Source organism: Biomphalaria glabrata, chromosome 4 (genome assembly GCF_947242115.1).
Source record: "Biomphalaria glabrata chromosome 4, xgBioGlab47.1, whole genome shotgun sequence".
Taxonomy (NCBI): domain Eukaryota; kingdom Metazoa; phylum Mollusca; class Gastropoda; family Planorbidae; genus Biomphalaria; species Biomphalaria glabrata.
In genome coordinates, this window is record NC_074714.1 from 14,257,624 (window position 1) to 14,273,480 (window position 15,857).

A 15,857-nucleotide genomic window follows, 5' to 3' on the forward strand; every position below is an offset into this window, starting at 1 on the left:
ACAAGTCTTTGTTTTTTTGTTTTTTTTTGGACAAAGTACAAGCGGAAGAATAAAATGTTGTACAAAGAGTTTCACACATTTTACATCCTTCAATTTGGCACCGGCAAACAACGGCTTTGTCTGCATTAGAAGGAACCAAATATGCAGGTCACAACTGGGTCACGTGAAACACTGCGCTCATTCTTAATCTTCGGAATTGCATTTTTTGATTTCCTAACGTTTCAATACAATAAATTGTTAGCCAAGTTGTGAAAGTATGCTTTGGGTTTTCTTTCGTCCTTTGTAAGGATATATCATTTTATCCCTCCCCTGGGATGACGGATGTCTGGTAGCCCTATACTTATACAATGAATATGACGAATCTTTATGTTCTTTTAAATGATCTATATCTATATTAAACTAGGCCCACATCATTTGGTCTTATGGTAAATACTAGATCTAAATAGTAGTAAATAGATATAGACATCTAGATCTAATTAATTGTATAATCTTCTGTTAAGAAGTCACGCCTGTAATTTATAAGATACTATAAGACTTCACCACTTATGTTACAGTATATTTAAAAATCGTATATAGAATCTAGGTCTATTAGATTATAGATATCTAAAATATCTTCGTAACTTTTCTAGATTTAGATCTATAGATCTATTATATAGATCTAGATCTAGAATAATAATATATTATTAATTATATCGTAGGTGTACATGTATCTGTATGATATGTTAAATAGATCTGGACATTCTGGATCTATAATAATATAGTCTATATCTAATTTCAGTAGTAACATTTCGACTACTGAATATTTTCAGTATTTCTACTGACTTTCTCTATTTTCATAAATGAACACAGAAAAAAAAACACCTTTAACACGCACATATGTCATACAGTAAAAACTATTTACTTACATCAAACTGGCACGCAGTTATCCAGGCAAGTGATCGAATAAATACAAGGAGTACAGAAGTAGAACCGAGACTCTGTGAAGATAACGGTCAACTGTACAATCGTGATCCCGTGTTTACACTGGGAAGTTTAAAAAGTTGTCTGCGCGGACTGCCAAGGTAGAGAACTGCAGTGCTAACTCTTGATTTGTTGCGTACAATGCACATTGCAGCTCTAGTTAGCTCCCTTATTTAGTAAACGTAAAGTTCAAAGGGTTAAGAAACTACTATTCAAGGTCTAAACTTACTTTGGGGGGGGGGGGGGGGGAGGAAATATAGGCTACAAGAGCAATACCCTTTACGCATGTCTCGTTTAAGAAGGAAATTAGGTCTGTGTACAATTCAAATAAATCTTAAATGAGTATTGATATAGAGTAATACAATATGTTTCCCGATTTAAAACACTTAATCCAATCATGTACAATACAATGTCTAATTCTCATTACATGTATGTGGCAGGGCCAAAGATAATCCCCCCCCCCCCCCCCCAATCCATACAACCTACTGAACCAGGAAATTGATTAGCAGTAGATGCTGGAATTCTAGAGAATCACTTTTGTTCTTTCACTGTAAGATAGTCTTTTTTGTTATTACATACCATTCTGTATTTCCCTATTAGCATATGCCTTGAAAAGCATTTATATTTATTTTGTTGTTGTTGTTAGAGAGGTAGTAAGGTGTAAGAATACAAAATGATATCCCAGTAAACTAAAAAAAAATTTGTCTCGCCCAAACTGCTTAAATCAACTTTTGCACTGTCTTACCCGTTTAGGTCATTTCTTAGAAAAAACAAATGCCATGTGTTCCTATTCTGGTTTTCGCGAGACGTAGGGGAAATAGTTCTATACTATCAGATGAATATCACAAAAGCATAGTGTAGGAGTGAACAATTTCCCCGGGAAAAAAATCCATGGTTGTGCTGGTGGGGGCGGACAACATGCAGTGATGTTTATAAATGTTTTGCTACTCCGTCAAGCAAACGTCACCGGTGATACCCCATTGTTGAATGTGCATCAGGGATAATAACAGCATAAAATCTCCATTCATAGAAGGTCAAACCCATCTACTAGTCTTTTTATCTTATCTTATATAATACAGACGTTACTCAAAAAAAAGAAGATGATAACGTTCTACGCGTCATACATTCAGTCATGCATATTAACCAATGACCTAAATTCTGCCAAGTCACTGGTTTTCATGGCTGTCTCAAACAACACTTTCCATGCTCTAATAGCACTAGGGAAGAAGGAGCATTTGTACAAATTTGTCCTAGCATATGGAACGAGGAATGTGCCTTTATCTTTGTATCTTTCTGAGCATTGTATTATATTTTGTTTTTGTATTTGAAGATTATGGTTCAGTGTTTTATTTGTAAATGCTAGTCATAGATAAAACAAGAGAATCTAATTCTAGAGAACATTAATGCAATCACCATATAGTGTACAAACTATGGAGTATCAAGACATCAAAAGTGGTCATAAATCTGGAAATTTGTGAGGAGACTGGTCTCAGAAAACATAAGACACATATTCTACTTTTTTTCTTAGTTTTGTTTTGATACCAGATACTTACGTAGTAGGCTAGTCATGAATCATAAGCCTAGAAACAATTATGTTTAATTAGTTGTTTTGATTTTAACTCTGATTAACTGTTTCCTAATTTATGAAACGTAGGCCTAAGTTCAATCCGTTTTTTGTTTGTGACGAGCAGGAAATACATGAAAATGATGTCCATAAGATATAAGGTTTGTAACCACTGAGTGTTATTGGTAGACAACTAAACCGCTACAGGCATAATATACCTCAACTAATAAAAATTGAATAACAAATAACTTCCTTGTGAACAATACTAAATATAATTTTTACTATAATATGGACCAAATTAAGTTGAGATAAAATGAAATCAATGCAGCAGACTCTATATATGCTATTCTATAAGTATTTTTTAAAGGGTTAAAGGATGCCACGACTACAGACTGTCCGCTATTCAATTACAGAACCAGATTTAGACGATCTTGATAAGGCCCTAAGGTATTTTATTTGAACTCTGGGACCCCATGTATTCAAAACGAGGCATTTTTTTTCCTTTGCTCTTTCTACAAAATGATTGGAAATCTCAATGGAAGCATTTTTAGGGGGGGCCCACAGAAACGTGTGGGCCCAAAGCTAGAGTTTATGTTGCCTCTGGGTAAATCCAGTAGAGTTCACTTACATCTCTCAAGAGCTTGTATCCATTAGCTTCCGTGCTCATTACCACTTCAGCCTTTGTTGGAGAGTTTAACAAATATGCAGCCATGTATGGATTGTAGTGAAAAGTATTAACAATAAAGGTTTAAATCAATACGACACTTTCAAGCCTTAAGCCTCTTCCCGTTCGTACCATAGTATTTACAATTACACCGAAAGCTTAGAGCAGTGATGCCCAAAATATGGCCCGTGGACCACCTCTTGGCCTCGACATGATTTCATCCGGCCCGCCAAAGGCATAAAGTGGCAAAAATCCTCTCTCCACACAATTTTTTTTTAAAATCCCACTTTATTATTATTATTATTATTATTATTTTAATTGACTTGTGCCGATAAAAACAAAAACGTATGTGTTTTTTAAAGAATATTGTAGCTAATTAACCTGGTGGTGACACAGATGGGGGTAGCGGTGTGTGTAGACAGCCGACGCAAATCGCCCCAGGCCAGCGCTAGACGAGCCGTCAACCGTGGCGAGTTACGACGGTCAGCCAAGACAGTTCGGAAAGGATCTGTGTTTAGAGCTCAATGAAGAATGTGGTCATGTGATTAACCAGAAGGGTCGAGCTATGTTCGTCCGGTTCTAGAAGGCCAGTAGCATATAAGAGCGAAGGTGTTAGAGTCAGGTCGCTTCACGTTACCTCGCAACTTCACAAGTACGAGTCGAAGTCGGAGACAAGAGCCAGTCTAAGTGAAGTCGGTCCGGAACAGAGAATAAAGTGTAAGTCTAGGAAGAGGCGGAGAGTTGAAACAGCATTACATAGTTGATACGTCGGAGTATGAAGCTTTTGTACAGTCTTGTGTTACGTGCTGCCAATTATACAGTATTGGCTGTGATTTATTGGACATTAAACTATTACGTTATTTTGGAGCCCTGAGTTGTCAAGTTCTTTAAGTTGGTGGTGTCGTGTGATGCAGTTTGCAGAGAGCCTGAATAGTGAGATTCGTTACAATATATAACATGAAACTGATTTATGAAACCCAGCACATTGATAGGCGGCATTCTCGGTTCGAGACGTAATTGTTAGATCACACCTAGAGAGAAGGATGGATGAGAATATTTACGAAAAGATACAAAAACAAAAATGAGTCTGCTGTAAGACAAGCTAAACAGTTACTTACATTGTATGTATAGCAGTGGAGATATTTATTGATGGCAAATGTGTAAAAAAAAGTGCTTGCTAGCACTAGCAGTGATGGAAGAAATGTGTCGGAAATTAAAATGGCCCACGGGCCATCACTGGCTTAGAGCACTATAAGTTATAAGTAGCAATATGAATACGTTATAAGTTAATACAAGTTCTAGGAATAGATTCTAACTTAACCCTCTAGTCCTGAAGTCTTTTTTTACTCCCCACATACTCCAGGCTTATCACAATGTTCTCTAGTAAGTGATAAGGTGCAGTTGTTGTCCTTGAATGGAAATCATTGCAGCGATCTGGGGTTCCTTACAAGGCCGGATATAGGTCTAATACTTGAGGCCTTATCAAAATGCATTGCTGTTATTTTGTTGGCAATGTCATAGATCCAGCACTAGTTACTTAGCATGAATGTGAAGATTACGTTACTTGAATTATTAACAGGCTATATATAGGGTTAAAATAATTGTTTCGTTTCCTGTGTAAACATACATACATACATACATACATACACACACACATACATGCATGCATACTTGCATACATATGTTTGTGTGTGCATGTGTGTTTGTTGTACGGGCAGCAATCGAAAGTTTTAAACTTCCTCTTCATTTTTAAGAAAGCGCTTGATCTTTGGGCTGGAAGATAAAGGAAGATAGCTGTATTGTAAGAATCAGCAATGACCTAGCTGTCACCTATTTTATGTATGGATATTTTTTTAAATATTTTTTTTCCGTTTATTCTCTTCTCAGAGCTCATGCACTGTATTGATGAACTATTTTCATTGGGTCTCAAAGCTACATCTAAATCTAAATCTATGAGCCTCTCTCTGAGACTTGTCCAGAAGTTCACGACCCAAAACTAGACCACTCTAAAGGCAAAGTGAAACGCCGTGTAGGGACTTTACAGCTAACATAATGGATGTATTCGGAAAAATCTCTTTTAAATTAAACGTATATTCATTTCAAATTAAAACTGTGTGTCCATAGTATATTTCTCTTTTATTGTATAGACTTTATCTTTAATTAGGTAAAGACCTTACGATCTTACGTATGTTAGGTATTCATTAGAGTTGGTTGGACTAAAGGGCATCCAAAAAATTCCGAGTACAAAATCCAAGTCTTGGGATGAACTAGAGGACATCTGTTAAAAAGCTAATTGCTTCACCACTCAGCCACCAAACGCATGTGTATGTACTTTATGTATATTTAAAATAGATGTGTGTTTATGTGTTATAACTGTGTGTGTGTCACCAATTGATAAAACGTGAAAAGGATGTTTACAGCTCTACGTCAACAGTTACAGAACTAAGTCTCTGACACAGCTTCATTCTACTTCCTTGACAATTGTCAACATGTCAACAACGGGGAGGAAAAATGAATAGCAATTAACCTGCTTGAAATGTCTTTGTTGTACAAGCGACCAGATTGAGTTCATGAAGTCGAAATGTGTCATAAATACTCAGTTCAGATTAGAAGTGTGAAAAAATGGAAAAGTCCAATGGATCCTAAGTCAATATATCGCTACGATTGCCTCGCTATTTTTTGTTTTGAAAATAGAAAATTAAAAGGCCGATCAACGGAAAATCTTTTTTTTTTTGTTCAATATCAAATTGCAAAAAATCTCTTGCGTTAACCTATTGAATAATTTCAGCGCCTATGAGCAATGTATAGTGTCACTTCCTGGTGTATAGAAAACTAAATGCAAGTTCACAGAACAAGACACATTTCAAGATTTTTGGTTCCTGGCTATAGACTCAATCCTAAAATAAATGCGATTCAGGACTTAGTACTACATCAATAGAGCGTGCAACGATCTCTATACCACAAAAAATGGATCAGCCATCAAGTGTCAAACCCAGTGGTATATATATATATATAAATTTAATTTAAATAAATATGGAAGGTTCATAAATATATAAATCAACAAAATGATGGGACAAAATATTAAGGCAATTAAAATGTATGCCAATATTGAAATTTGAAAAAATAAAACTACAATTTTATGAATCAGTGCAAGTGAAAACAGCGAAACAGTAGCCATTTTGTTTTCGAGTAGCCTGAGAAAATGAATTCAATGTGAAACGAATTATTTTGTACAGATGTAGCGCGTTCTTTTTCTTCAAAAACTTACTGCCTTGGAACTTATCACAATATGTACCAAAGATTTCGAACTCACTCCTCACTGCCCATGAGCTCAGACCACATGCATCAAAACGTTCAAGTAAATTATTAAGACCAGCTTTTCAAAATTTTAAAAAATAAGCTTACGACTGTATTTCTTTAATATCTTTGAAGTTCTCTAAATACATGCAAGGTTAGTTTGATCAAATTATAGCAACAGGCCTCCCACTTATAACTGGTTAATAGCAGAGACTAGACAGAAGCCATGAAAGTAATCGGGTTTCACAGGAAGTCTACATATAGAAGTGGTGGAAAGAAGAGATAAAAAGCTGTAAATGGCTGAAACAATTTCTTTTTTTTTTTCCATGACATTTTAATGGATTCTTTAAAACTTATGATATAAATAGATCTATCTGTTTGTTCAGGCTTGGCTTAATGTTAAACTGTGTAACAGCTATATCTTGCAAATTTGTGCATGCAGCTATCAAATCCTCTTGTTAAACCAAAATCCCAATTTGGAACCAATGACATTTGAAATATTGGTTTGATCTTTTCAGGCTCTTACATTTTCACGTCTAAGAAAGTTAACACATGTGCAGTTCTAGAGATTAAGAATCTCTTTGACATTTCCTGAGAAAATCTAATTAAACTTTTGCGACATCTATAAACATGTAATCGCACGAATACTTCATTTAAAATATTCTTCCACGAAATCACAAAACTTTTTCTTTGTTCTATGGAAAAGGCTAAAACGAAAGTATATGGATTTTAATATTTATATACAGTTTGGTTGAGCCAAAGTATGGACGTGGGGTGGAGAAGTGACTGTCGTCATTGAAGTACGATTTCGTGTCCTCGAAACATGAAGATCTTGTCATGTTGGTGTCAGAAGTGCGTGCATTTCAAATTCAAGATTTTTGCTTAACTCTTAAAATTTCAAGTAGATCTTAGTGTTATTTGTTTTTCAATTGTAGCTTTAAGAAAAAAGAGTTGACAGGAAAAGAGAAAAAAACTCAGGGAGTTTTAGAAAAAGTCAAATGTAAGATCTTTCGATGAATCGCTTACAATCGTACTTTAAAATACAATAACAACCATCGTGTTGTACGCGGAAGATATATTTAAACACCACAAAGTCATTAACTTATAAGGTTCACGTTGGAAAGTGGAAGGTGGAGAAATGGAGTCGAATTCGTTATTTGAACAGATTTAGAGAGGTCTTAGCAATGATATCTAATAGAAAAAACAACATCTGCCAAAAAATTGACCCAAAAAGTTTCTGTTATTTAAGATGATTTTTTAAGCGTTTGTGCAAATTATTTCTTGATTTATACAAAAACCTTTCTGTCCTCTTGAACCTTAACCACACAAAGAAACAAGAGGTGTCAGGCTTTAAGTGTGTCTAATTGCTACACAACATATATTGCAATGAGTAAAGAATCCTAAATTAACTTGTAGGCTCCCCTAAGTCAATCCTTTCTGCTCTGCGACATGTATTAAAAACAACTGCTGTTGTAACATAATGTACATTCACTGCGTGGGAGTCAAAACCAGATTGTGTTAAGTGATGAGCTTATTTAACAGGCTGTGCTGTTCAAGTTGACCTCCATTGTTTCTTATAGGACGCAAAAGGAGAAAGTGCATTTTTTTAAAAGAGCCTAGAGTGGGACCTAAATTCTTCCCACTCTCACATAGTCTCATACATACACCCCCCCCCCCCCCAGCCTTCAATACTCACTAGACTCTGGTTACTATGAAACTAGATGCGCAACAGCTAAAGTTAGTTTTTAATATGAACCAGCTACACGGCTTTAATTTTTTTGTGACTCAATAGCAGTGCCATAGTCTGAACCCAAAGACACTAAGCTATTTGAGATATGGGGGGACCTATAAAGCCCCTTGTAATACCATATATTAAATATCCTTTAGGGCCCCTAAGCTATACGTGTGTTGCTTATACGTAACTCCGGCCATATTCACTAGCCAGGTAAGAATTCTTGTTGGTAAATTAGACATTTAATGGCCTAATCCTGGCCCAAGACAGCTATCGTTAAAGACTTAGGAACATATGAACGTATCATTCAAGGTATACTGGATAAACAAGTAAATTAGGCCCACCAATTAAAAACAAATGTAAATGCTGAATAAGAAACAGCAAAGGTCATTGGTTCAAAGATCATTAGTTCAATTAATTAAGTTTCCTTCATGCTTGACATCTTCCTAGAGTGAAATATTTGTTTCCCTAAATAAACTTTAGACATACATCTTTAAGTCTGAGAAGTGGGGGATGTTTCGACCTTCTACTAATCTGTCTTCAATGATCTATTTTGAGCACGAGTTTGCCTCGTTCTAGAAACCAGACCTGCTTATCTATATATATAATTCTCTTCTTTGCTCAAGAGTTTGGACGAGAAGAAGAAGTAAAGGAAAGATTACTCTCTTATTTCTGTGTTACGGTCGTAGCGCAGCATGGTGTGAATGAAAATGGTGCGAATTGGGATATTGACTGGAAGTGGGATTAAAAATGTGGAAGCCGGAAGGGATGGATCTGAAGAGAGTTGGAAAATATGATGTTTACGTCATTTGTGATCATATTAAAGTATTTTTAGATTAACACTACGGTCGCATAGGTTGCAGTGGCCTAAGACCGGCCCTGCAAAATAGCGGCGCATGCTACGCCGCCGGTCAACTAGTTGTTAATATTTGACCTGATATAAAAAGTTGGTTTAACTTTGTACAGTCGAGTGGAAGTGTTTTATGCTTCTGTGTACTTAATGGTAGAGCCAGGTTGTAGTAGGTTTGAAAGTACAGTTTACTAACTACAGTCTACCGGTAACTAGCCACCTGCCGGCAGTTTATCAGAAAGTAAGTCTTTATAGTTTGACTGCCTACCATATCCTCGCATTCATTTGGTGGGATATTATAGGAATACCTAGCATCGCAAAGTATGTCTAGAGTCCGGTCTTCTGACCGCGTCTTCATCTTATCTCATAGGTGGCGAAACAAACGGACAGGTTGAGTCTTCCTTCACCCTCACCTATCCCTTAGCACTGGCGGATCCAGAACTTTGGAGTGGGGGGGGGGCGATTTTTTTCCAAACCCTAACCCTAACGCCCAATAAACCCTAACCCTATGCATAAACGTGCGTACAGCATGTATATATATATATATATATATATATATATATATATATATATATATATATATATCGACATATGAGAATAAAATAAGACTGTTTCTCAATCTTCGGCGAAAAAAACAGAAAAAAAAACAGTCTTTCTCTTGCAAACTTGGGGGTCTGGGAGAGCGCTGTAAGCTTCTTAAGTGGGGTTCGGGGCGAAGCCCCGACGCCCAAAAGCGTTTTCTTGCATTTTTCTCTGCAGAAACGCATTCATCTGACATCTACAGCTCATTACTTATTAATGGTGTTCGGGGCGAAGCCCCGACGCCAAAAGCGTTTTCTTGCATTTCTCACCGCAGAAACGCATTCTCCTGACATCTACAGCTTATTATTCGTCAGTGAGGTTCGGGGCGAAGCCTCCACGCTAAAAGCGTTTTCTGGCATTCTTCACAGCAGTAACGCATTCTCCTGACCTACAGCTCATTATTCATTCTATTATAAAGTGCCTTTTGAATAATGAGAAAAATATTCTAATATGAATTTATAGTCCCTTAATACATTGCAAATAAAACCGATTTGTTCTTTGAAAAGATAAGATACCCCACATATTTAGATTAAGGTTTTGAAGATCGCCGCCGAAAAAAAAAAATTCGATTAATAATTTTCAATAAAATTCTAGCATAAATTGTGAGTTATAGTCCTAAATTTATTTAACTAGAAAAATATGAGATAGAGTAAAGGTTGGAAAAAGTCGACTAGGAAAAGATTATCTGGCTTTTGAACTCATCTCAACCGTGACTGTTATATTGAAAAATTTCGTTTGAATTATAACTTTTCCAAAGCAAAGTCTTTCTTAAAATAGTTATGATAAATTCATGTCAAATTACACAAACTCTGTCTGGAAAGGGGAAGGGCGGTAAAATGAAAACGATTAATTCTCGCTCCTTTTTATAATTTCTGCTATTGATTGCATTTTGCATTAAAGAATAGGGGTTGGGCGACTCGATATAAGAATTTACTTTATAGCATATATAAATTATATTAGTGACAGATTTCGATGTATTTAAAACTTCGGACATTGGTCAGCTTTTCGCCTCCAAAACTGATGTCCCTGTTGGCTTTGAATGTACTTAAAAAAACAAACATCAAATAGGTTTATGCACAAAGTAATCCTCATCATTATCAAACTCCATTGGAGTGAAGGCTTGAGAGGCTCAAATCCTCTCTAACAAAAGCCCTGCTGTTTTGCTTAGTGCTTACAAGTCACCATTCAGGTCGAGAATTTTTTGGACGGTAAGAGAAGCAATCGTCCAACATCTGGACCTTTAAGTCAGTGGGCTAATGAGAATCGCGTGATTAATGTTGGAAGCCCAGTCACGTGAAGGACTTAAGCCTTGAAAAGGAAGGGGGGTGGAGAAGAAAAGGGGGCGTGTGAGTCATAAACTGGACAGCTTTCTCGTTGTCAGGAGTCTTAACTGGGTCGTCGGTCTTTCGTGGCTCTCACGCGCGCCGTTCCATCAAATAAATTTCTTGGAAGACTGATCGATAATTAGGTCACGAGTGTAACAAAGTGTGTTCAGAAAGTCGCGGCATGAATGGATGGAGAGAAAAAGAGGAGCTCGGGATGGTGGGGAGGTCACAGCAGAGTGAGCAGAGTATGTGTCAGGTGGTGTCAAGAAAGGTCACTCTGCCTAGCAGGCAGTAGGAATAGAAATAGCATGACATTACTTTCTCTTTCCCTCCCCCCAACCTTTAACTGAACAAGCAAAATTTAAAAAAAAAACTTTTTTCAAAAGCAAAGCTTACCTAAGGGGAAGAACTCCGCACTTGCAAACACACACACAACACACAGACACACACACAGACACACATGCACACACACACACACACAAAAAGCACACACATACACACACATATTCAAATAATGTAGAAGTTATTTCACTTATTCGATACCAAACAATATAATTAATTACCTAAATTAATTAACTAATAGGTTACGTTGTTAATTTAATCCTTGTTTTGTTAGGTACAATAAGAAATTGTTTTAAGTATCCACTTGATCCGATAACGTGAGAAATAGCGTTAACAATGAAACAAGGGGACAAAGATCTACAAATTTCTGTAAATGCTGAAGGATTAATTTCCCTTTTTGGTATGAAATAAAAGAATTAAGTAATTAAGTCACTAATATGTTAATTTTTTATATTGATTCGTGTCTTGTCTATGTCAATGAATAATTGTGCAAAGTTTCAACTTGATTCAAGAATGTGAGAAATAAAGGTGTAGGAACTTTTCACCAGACAGACACTAGCGTATAAGCTTTGTAAATACACAAACACACCATTGAAATAAAGTATTTCAAATATTGCGAAGGCATAGCACCATTGTAAACTTCATACAAATATGTACTTAGTATTTGAGTTTGATCTGAAGAATCTCTTAGTTATTTATTGTTGTTGGTATTGCCTGAGAATGGCTAATGATGATAACAAAACTACATACTGTGTATAACTTGCGTGTTCTGCGGCTAAAGAGAACGTGTCCAAAACAAATCTATTTGACTGCTGTTTGAAAATAAAATCTGATCTCGTAAAGAAGGTAAAGATAGTCTTATGAAATGGACATCAGTAGCATGCAAAAAGAAATTTATAATTTTAACCAGACAAAAAAAATGCTGTTGGGGCTAATCACATGATAGAATTTCAAAGTCCCTGGCTGAAAGGTGTGGAGAGTTTTATTATTATTATAATTTTGATGAAACTGTTCCATTTTGGATACAAGTTGTAATCCCCAGATGACGGGAGGAAGAAACCTGGAGATGTTTTTCTTTTTTTATAATCCTGTTCAGAGTTTTCTTGTCATCCTTTTTTTTTTTCCTAATGGAATTTGATTCTTTCTTTATTTTTTTTTGCTTATCACTCGAAGACAAAGAGGGCAGTGTTTACATCGCCTTCACTGCGATGCTTTACAAGAGTGATGGGAAACTCCAAAGAAACATTTCATACAAGCTAATGATTGAACGTTTATACTCTGTGATGGGTATAGGTATTTGATGTTGCTGCGCCTACGAGGTTAATGTATACAAAGCTGTACGAATGTGCAGCGAGCTATCTTCTCTATATGTTATGTCAATCCTATAAACATACAAGTATGGATGGGCTGGTAGCGTTGTTGTGGGCTCTGAGGTACATGCTGCTTGGCTACCTTGAAATCCATCGAATCCCAAGGTGCTTGCTGAGCGACTGCAGCTCCCCTTCACAGGTCCAACAAAGAGATTGGACTAGAGAGTACTGAATTCTAGAGCATGAGCGATGCGCTATACATAAACAGTATTAGTTCTATACATAAACAGTATTAGTTCTATACATAAACAGTATTAGTTCTATACATAAACAGTATTAGTTCTATACATAAACAGTATTAGTTCTATACATAAACAGTATTAGTTCTATACATAAACAGTATTAGTTCTATACATAAACAGTATTAGTTCGACTGATTATACGTTTTTCTTTATCAGTTTAGTTCCCCTTTCAGACCTTGCGATCTAATGGACAGATGATGTTAAGGTCATCTGTTTCTTAGGACAAGGGTTAACGAGCAGGGTGTCATATGACCAGCACAACGACCAACCAACTTTACTTTCCGCAACTTAGGTCAGGTACCCATGGATGTTGAATGGAATCCAAGTCTTCACCAACATTCGAACCCAAAACCCCAGGTTTGGAAGCCAAACACTTAACCACTCAGCCACCGGGAACAAAGAAAACTTACGGAGGTGTTTAGTTGAATGTATGTAGATGATGCCAAGCACCCAACCTTCAATGACCTTGACCACGAGAGATTTAACTAGATACAAATCTCTGAATTTACCTTTTTTTTTCAGAGGGGAGGAGAGGGCAGGGTGGGTTTGAGCGGGAGTTGAAGAAAAATGAAGTGACCGCCTCTGGGTGGACTGCGTGGAAAGTTCAGTTGTTCCCACATAACAGTGGTCTATCCACATGGCAGCTTGTCTGACACTCGTGAGAAAAGAGATTCAACACGGCTTTGTAATTATACTCTACACTGGTCTGTTTCATGAGAGTAGGCTACACTATAAAATAGTTTGTCAAAACCATAAATCTCTATTTACTTGGAGTGACTTTACGAGCACGTGACCTCAATATCGACCTTATGACGTGCCAATATATTTTTTTTTGTAGTATGTTTAGATAGTAACTTTATTTTTATGCAGGTGGAATTATAAAACCCCATCTATTTGCTAGTGGTGTTAAATTTCGGTTTAAAAGAGCTGATATCATTGGAGAGAAAAAAAAAAGGGGGGGGGGGCTAATGATTGGACTTAGGGCAAAGACTAGGCTAAATATGTACTGTGTCATCTTGACTTGGAACTGCTTTTTTTTTGCTGTTGTATGTATGCCTTGCTATAACCGATTTACCCTAAATAGTAGGTGTCTTAAGAGTAGATGTCTAAAAAATTCTGTAAAGAGTAGGTGCTTAAAGTAAAGGTCTGTAAAGAGTAGGTGCTTAAAGTAAAGGTCTGTAAAGAGTATATCTAAAGAACTGATAATTATAAACAAAATATACTGTGAAGGCCTTACATTAGAAAAAATTATATAACGAATTAATCTATTAAGAGTCTATAAATAAATAAATGGCGGGTCTATAAATTTAAGCCCATGAAGATAAGGTTACGTAAAAACAATATCTTCCTTCTCCCAATAACATGTTGGTTAATAGAAGAACGTCTATTGTAAGTAAGCCATGTCAAATCACTGATTGAAACACATTTCGATATCTTTCTATATCTTAGTACGAAAAATATTTACTTTTCAGAACTTACGATCTATTAGGCAGTTGATTTAAAGGTCATCTGTTTCTGTGGCCCACGGTTAACGAGGGTACCATGTGGTAAGCACAACGACAACTGCTTTCACATTTTCCCAACTAATCCAAGTAATATTGACCACTAGAGATGTGTGGACACAGAGACGCCCACAAGATCCCAAAATTCAAAATCACAGACTTCACTAAGATTCGAACACAGGTCCCCGGTTCAAAAGCCAATAGCTTTACCACTAAGCCACCGCGCCTCCGTATTGAGACACTTTACAACAAAATAAAGTATATCTGAGATTAAGTAATCTATATTCATGAATCAATAACGCTTGACACAATCACTACTGTAAGCTTCTATTTCTACTTACCAACCTTCTTCAGACTCTATTTAAATAGTAAACCTATATCTCTGGATCATCACAGATTTTGTGTCTACTTATAACAGAGTGGGAAATAAACCCACTTCTATGCTGCACTTATTCAAGCGACAGCTGATATGTATCACTTCTGCACTAATTGTGAGGACTTGAACAGGCTACAACATCGTAGCAGTCAAAGCAGTTATTTTATTTTATTGTGACGATCATACTTATCACTGTTTTTTTTTTCACAGTGTCACGTGACGTTTAGCGCAATCAGCTCTCGAGCCAGGAAGTTAAAACAAGTAGGCAAATAAAAAAATCTCACACACATTTTGATTGTACTCTACTCGCCTGGACAATTTATGGGTCAAACAAAGTTGTGGCAAAGAGATAGTTTGAAGGATTGTCCAGTCCACTTGTTACTGTAAACCTAAGGTCATTACAAGTTGAATGTAGGTCAAGCTGTTGACCTCAACAAGCATCTTCTAGTGATTCCTGCTGGGTTTTTTTTGTGTGTGTATTCTAGATAGTTGACTTTGTTGTTCGCGTGTCCACTTCAAATCATGATTTCATGTATTTATTTTTGGTGTTTCGACTTATTACAAAACATTGCTCTTCCTCAACCTCTTTTTTTACCGAGTTTTTATCAAGTTGTCTGTATGCTAGTCTGTCTGTCTCGTAAAAATCCTGTATACGTTATTTCTCCCTCTCTCCATTTCCGGATCAAACTGAAACTTTGTACAATTATTCAATGCCGTTGGCAACAAAATATCTAATCGATTAGTCGTAATTATTTAATTTTGTTTCATATTGAAAATGTACTAATTTGAAGGAGGGCGACCCGTGACAATCACTCACAGTTGCACCCCGAAAAACAAGCTAACTTGTAAATTAACAACAGGAATAAAGTCTTCGATTTTTTTCAGCTCAGTGGCTAAACATGTTGGACTTTCATCGAGTTTGAAATTTGACTCGAGCAACTTTAAAAAAAAATGCTTTTGAAAAGACATCGTCTTTCAGATACCCCCCTACCCCAACTGGTCCACAAAAGAGGATTGGGCCATAACAAATAGGAAGGCCAACCCAGAATTT

The 15,857-nt window shown here is 36.4% G+C and overlaps 1 protein-coding gene across 5 annotated transcripts in view; it reads right to left on the reverse strand.

Annotated features, from left to right (window-relative positions):
• Positions 1–15,857, reverse strand: part of LOC106053183 (FYVE, RhoGEF and PH domain-containing protein 4-like) — a 117,362-nt gene that overhangs the window by 32,822 nt on the left and 68,683 nt on the right. Inside the window, exon 1 of one of the 5 annotated variants that reach the window (XM_056027661.1) lies at positions 14,394–14,686. The exons of the other annotated variants lie outside the window; for them this stretch is intronic. Coding sequence (XP_055883636.1) covers position 14,394 — 1 coding nt within the window. The 5' untranslated portion in view covers positions 14,395–14,686. Of the gene's footprint in view, positions 1–14,393; positions 14,687–15,857 lie in introns of those variants that run through there. 5 annotated transcript variants of the gene reach the window in all.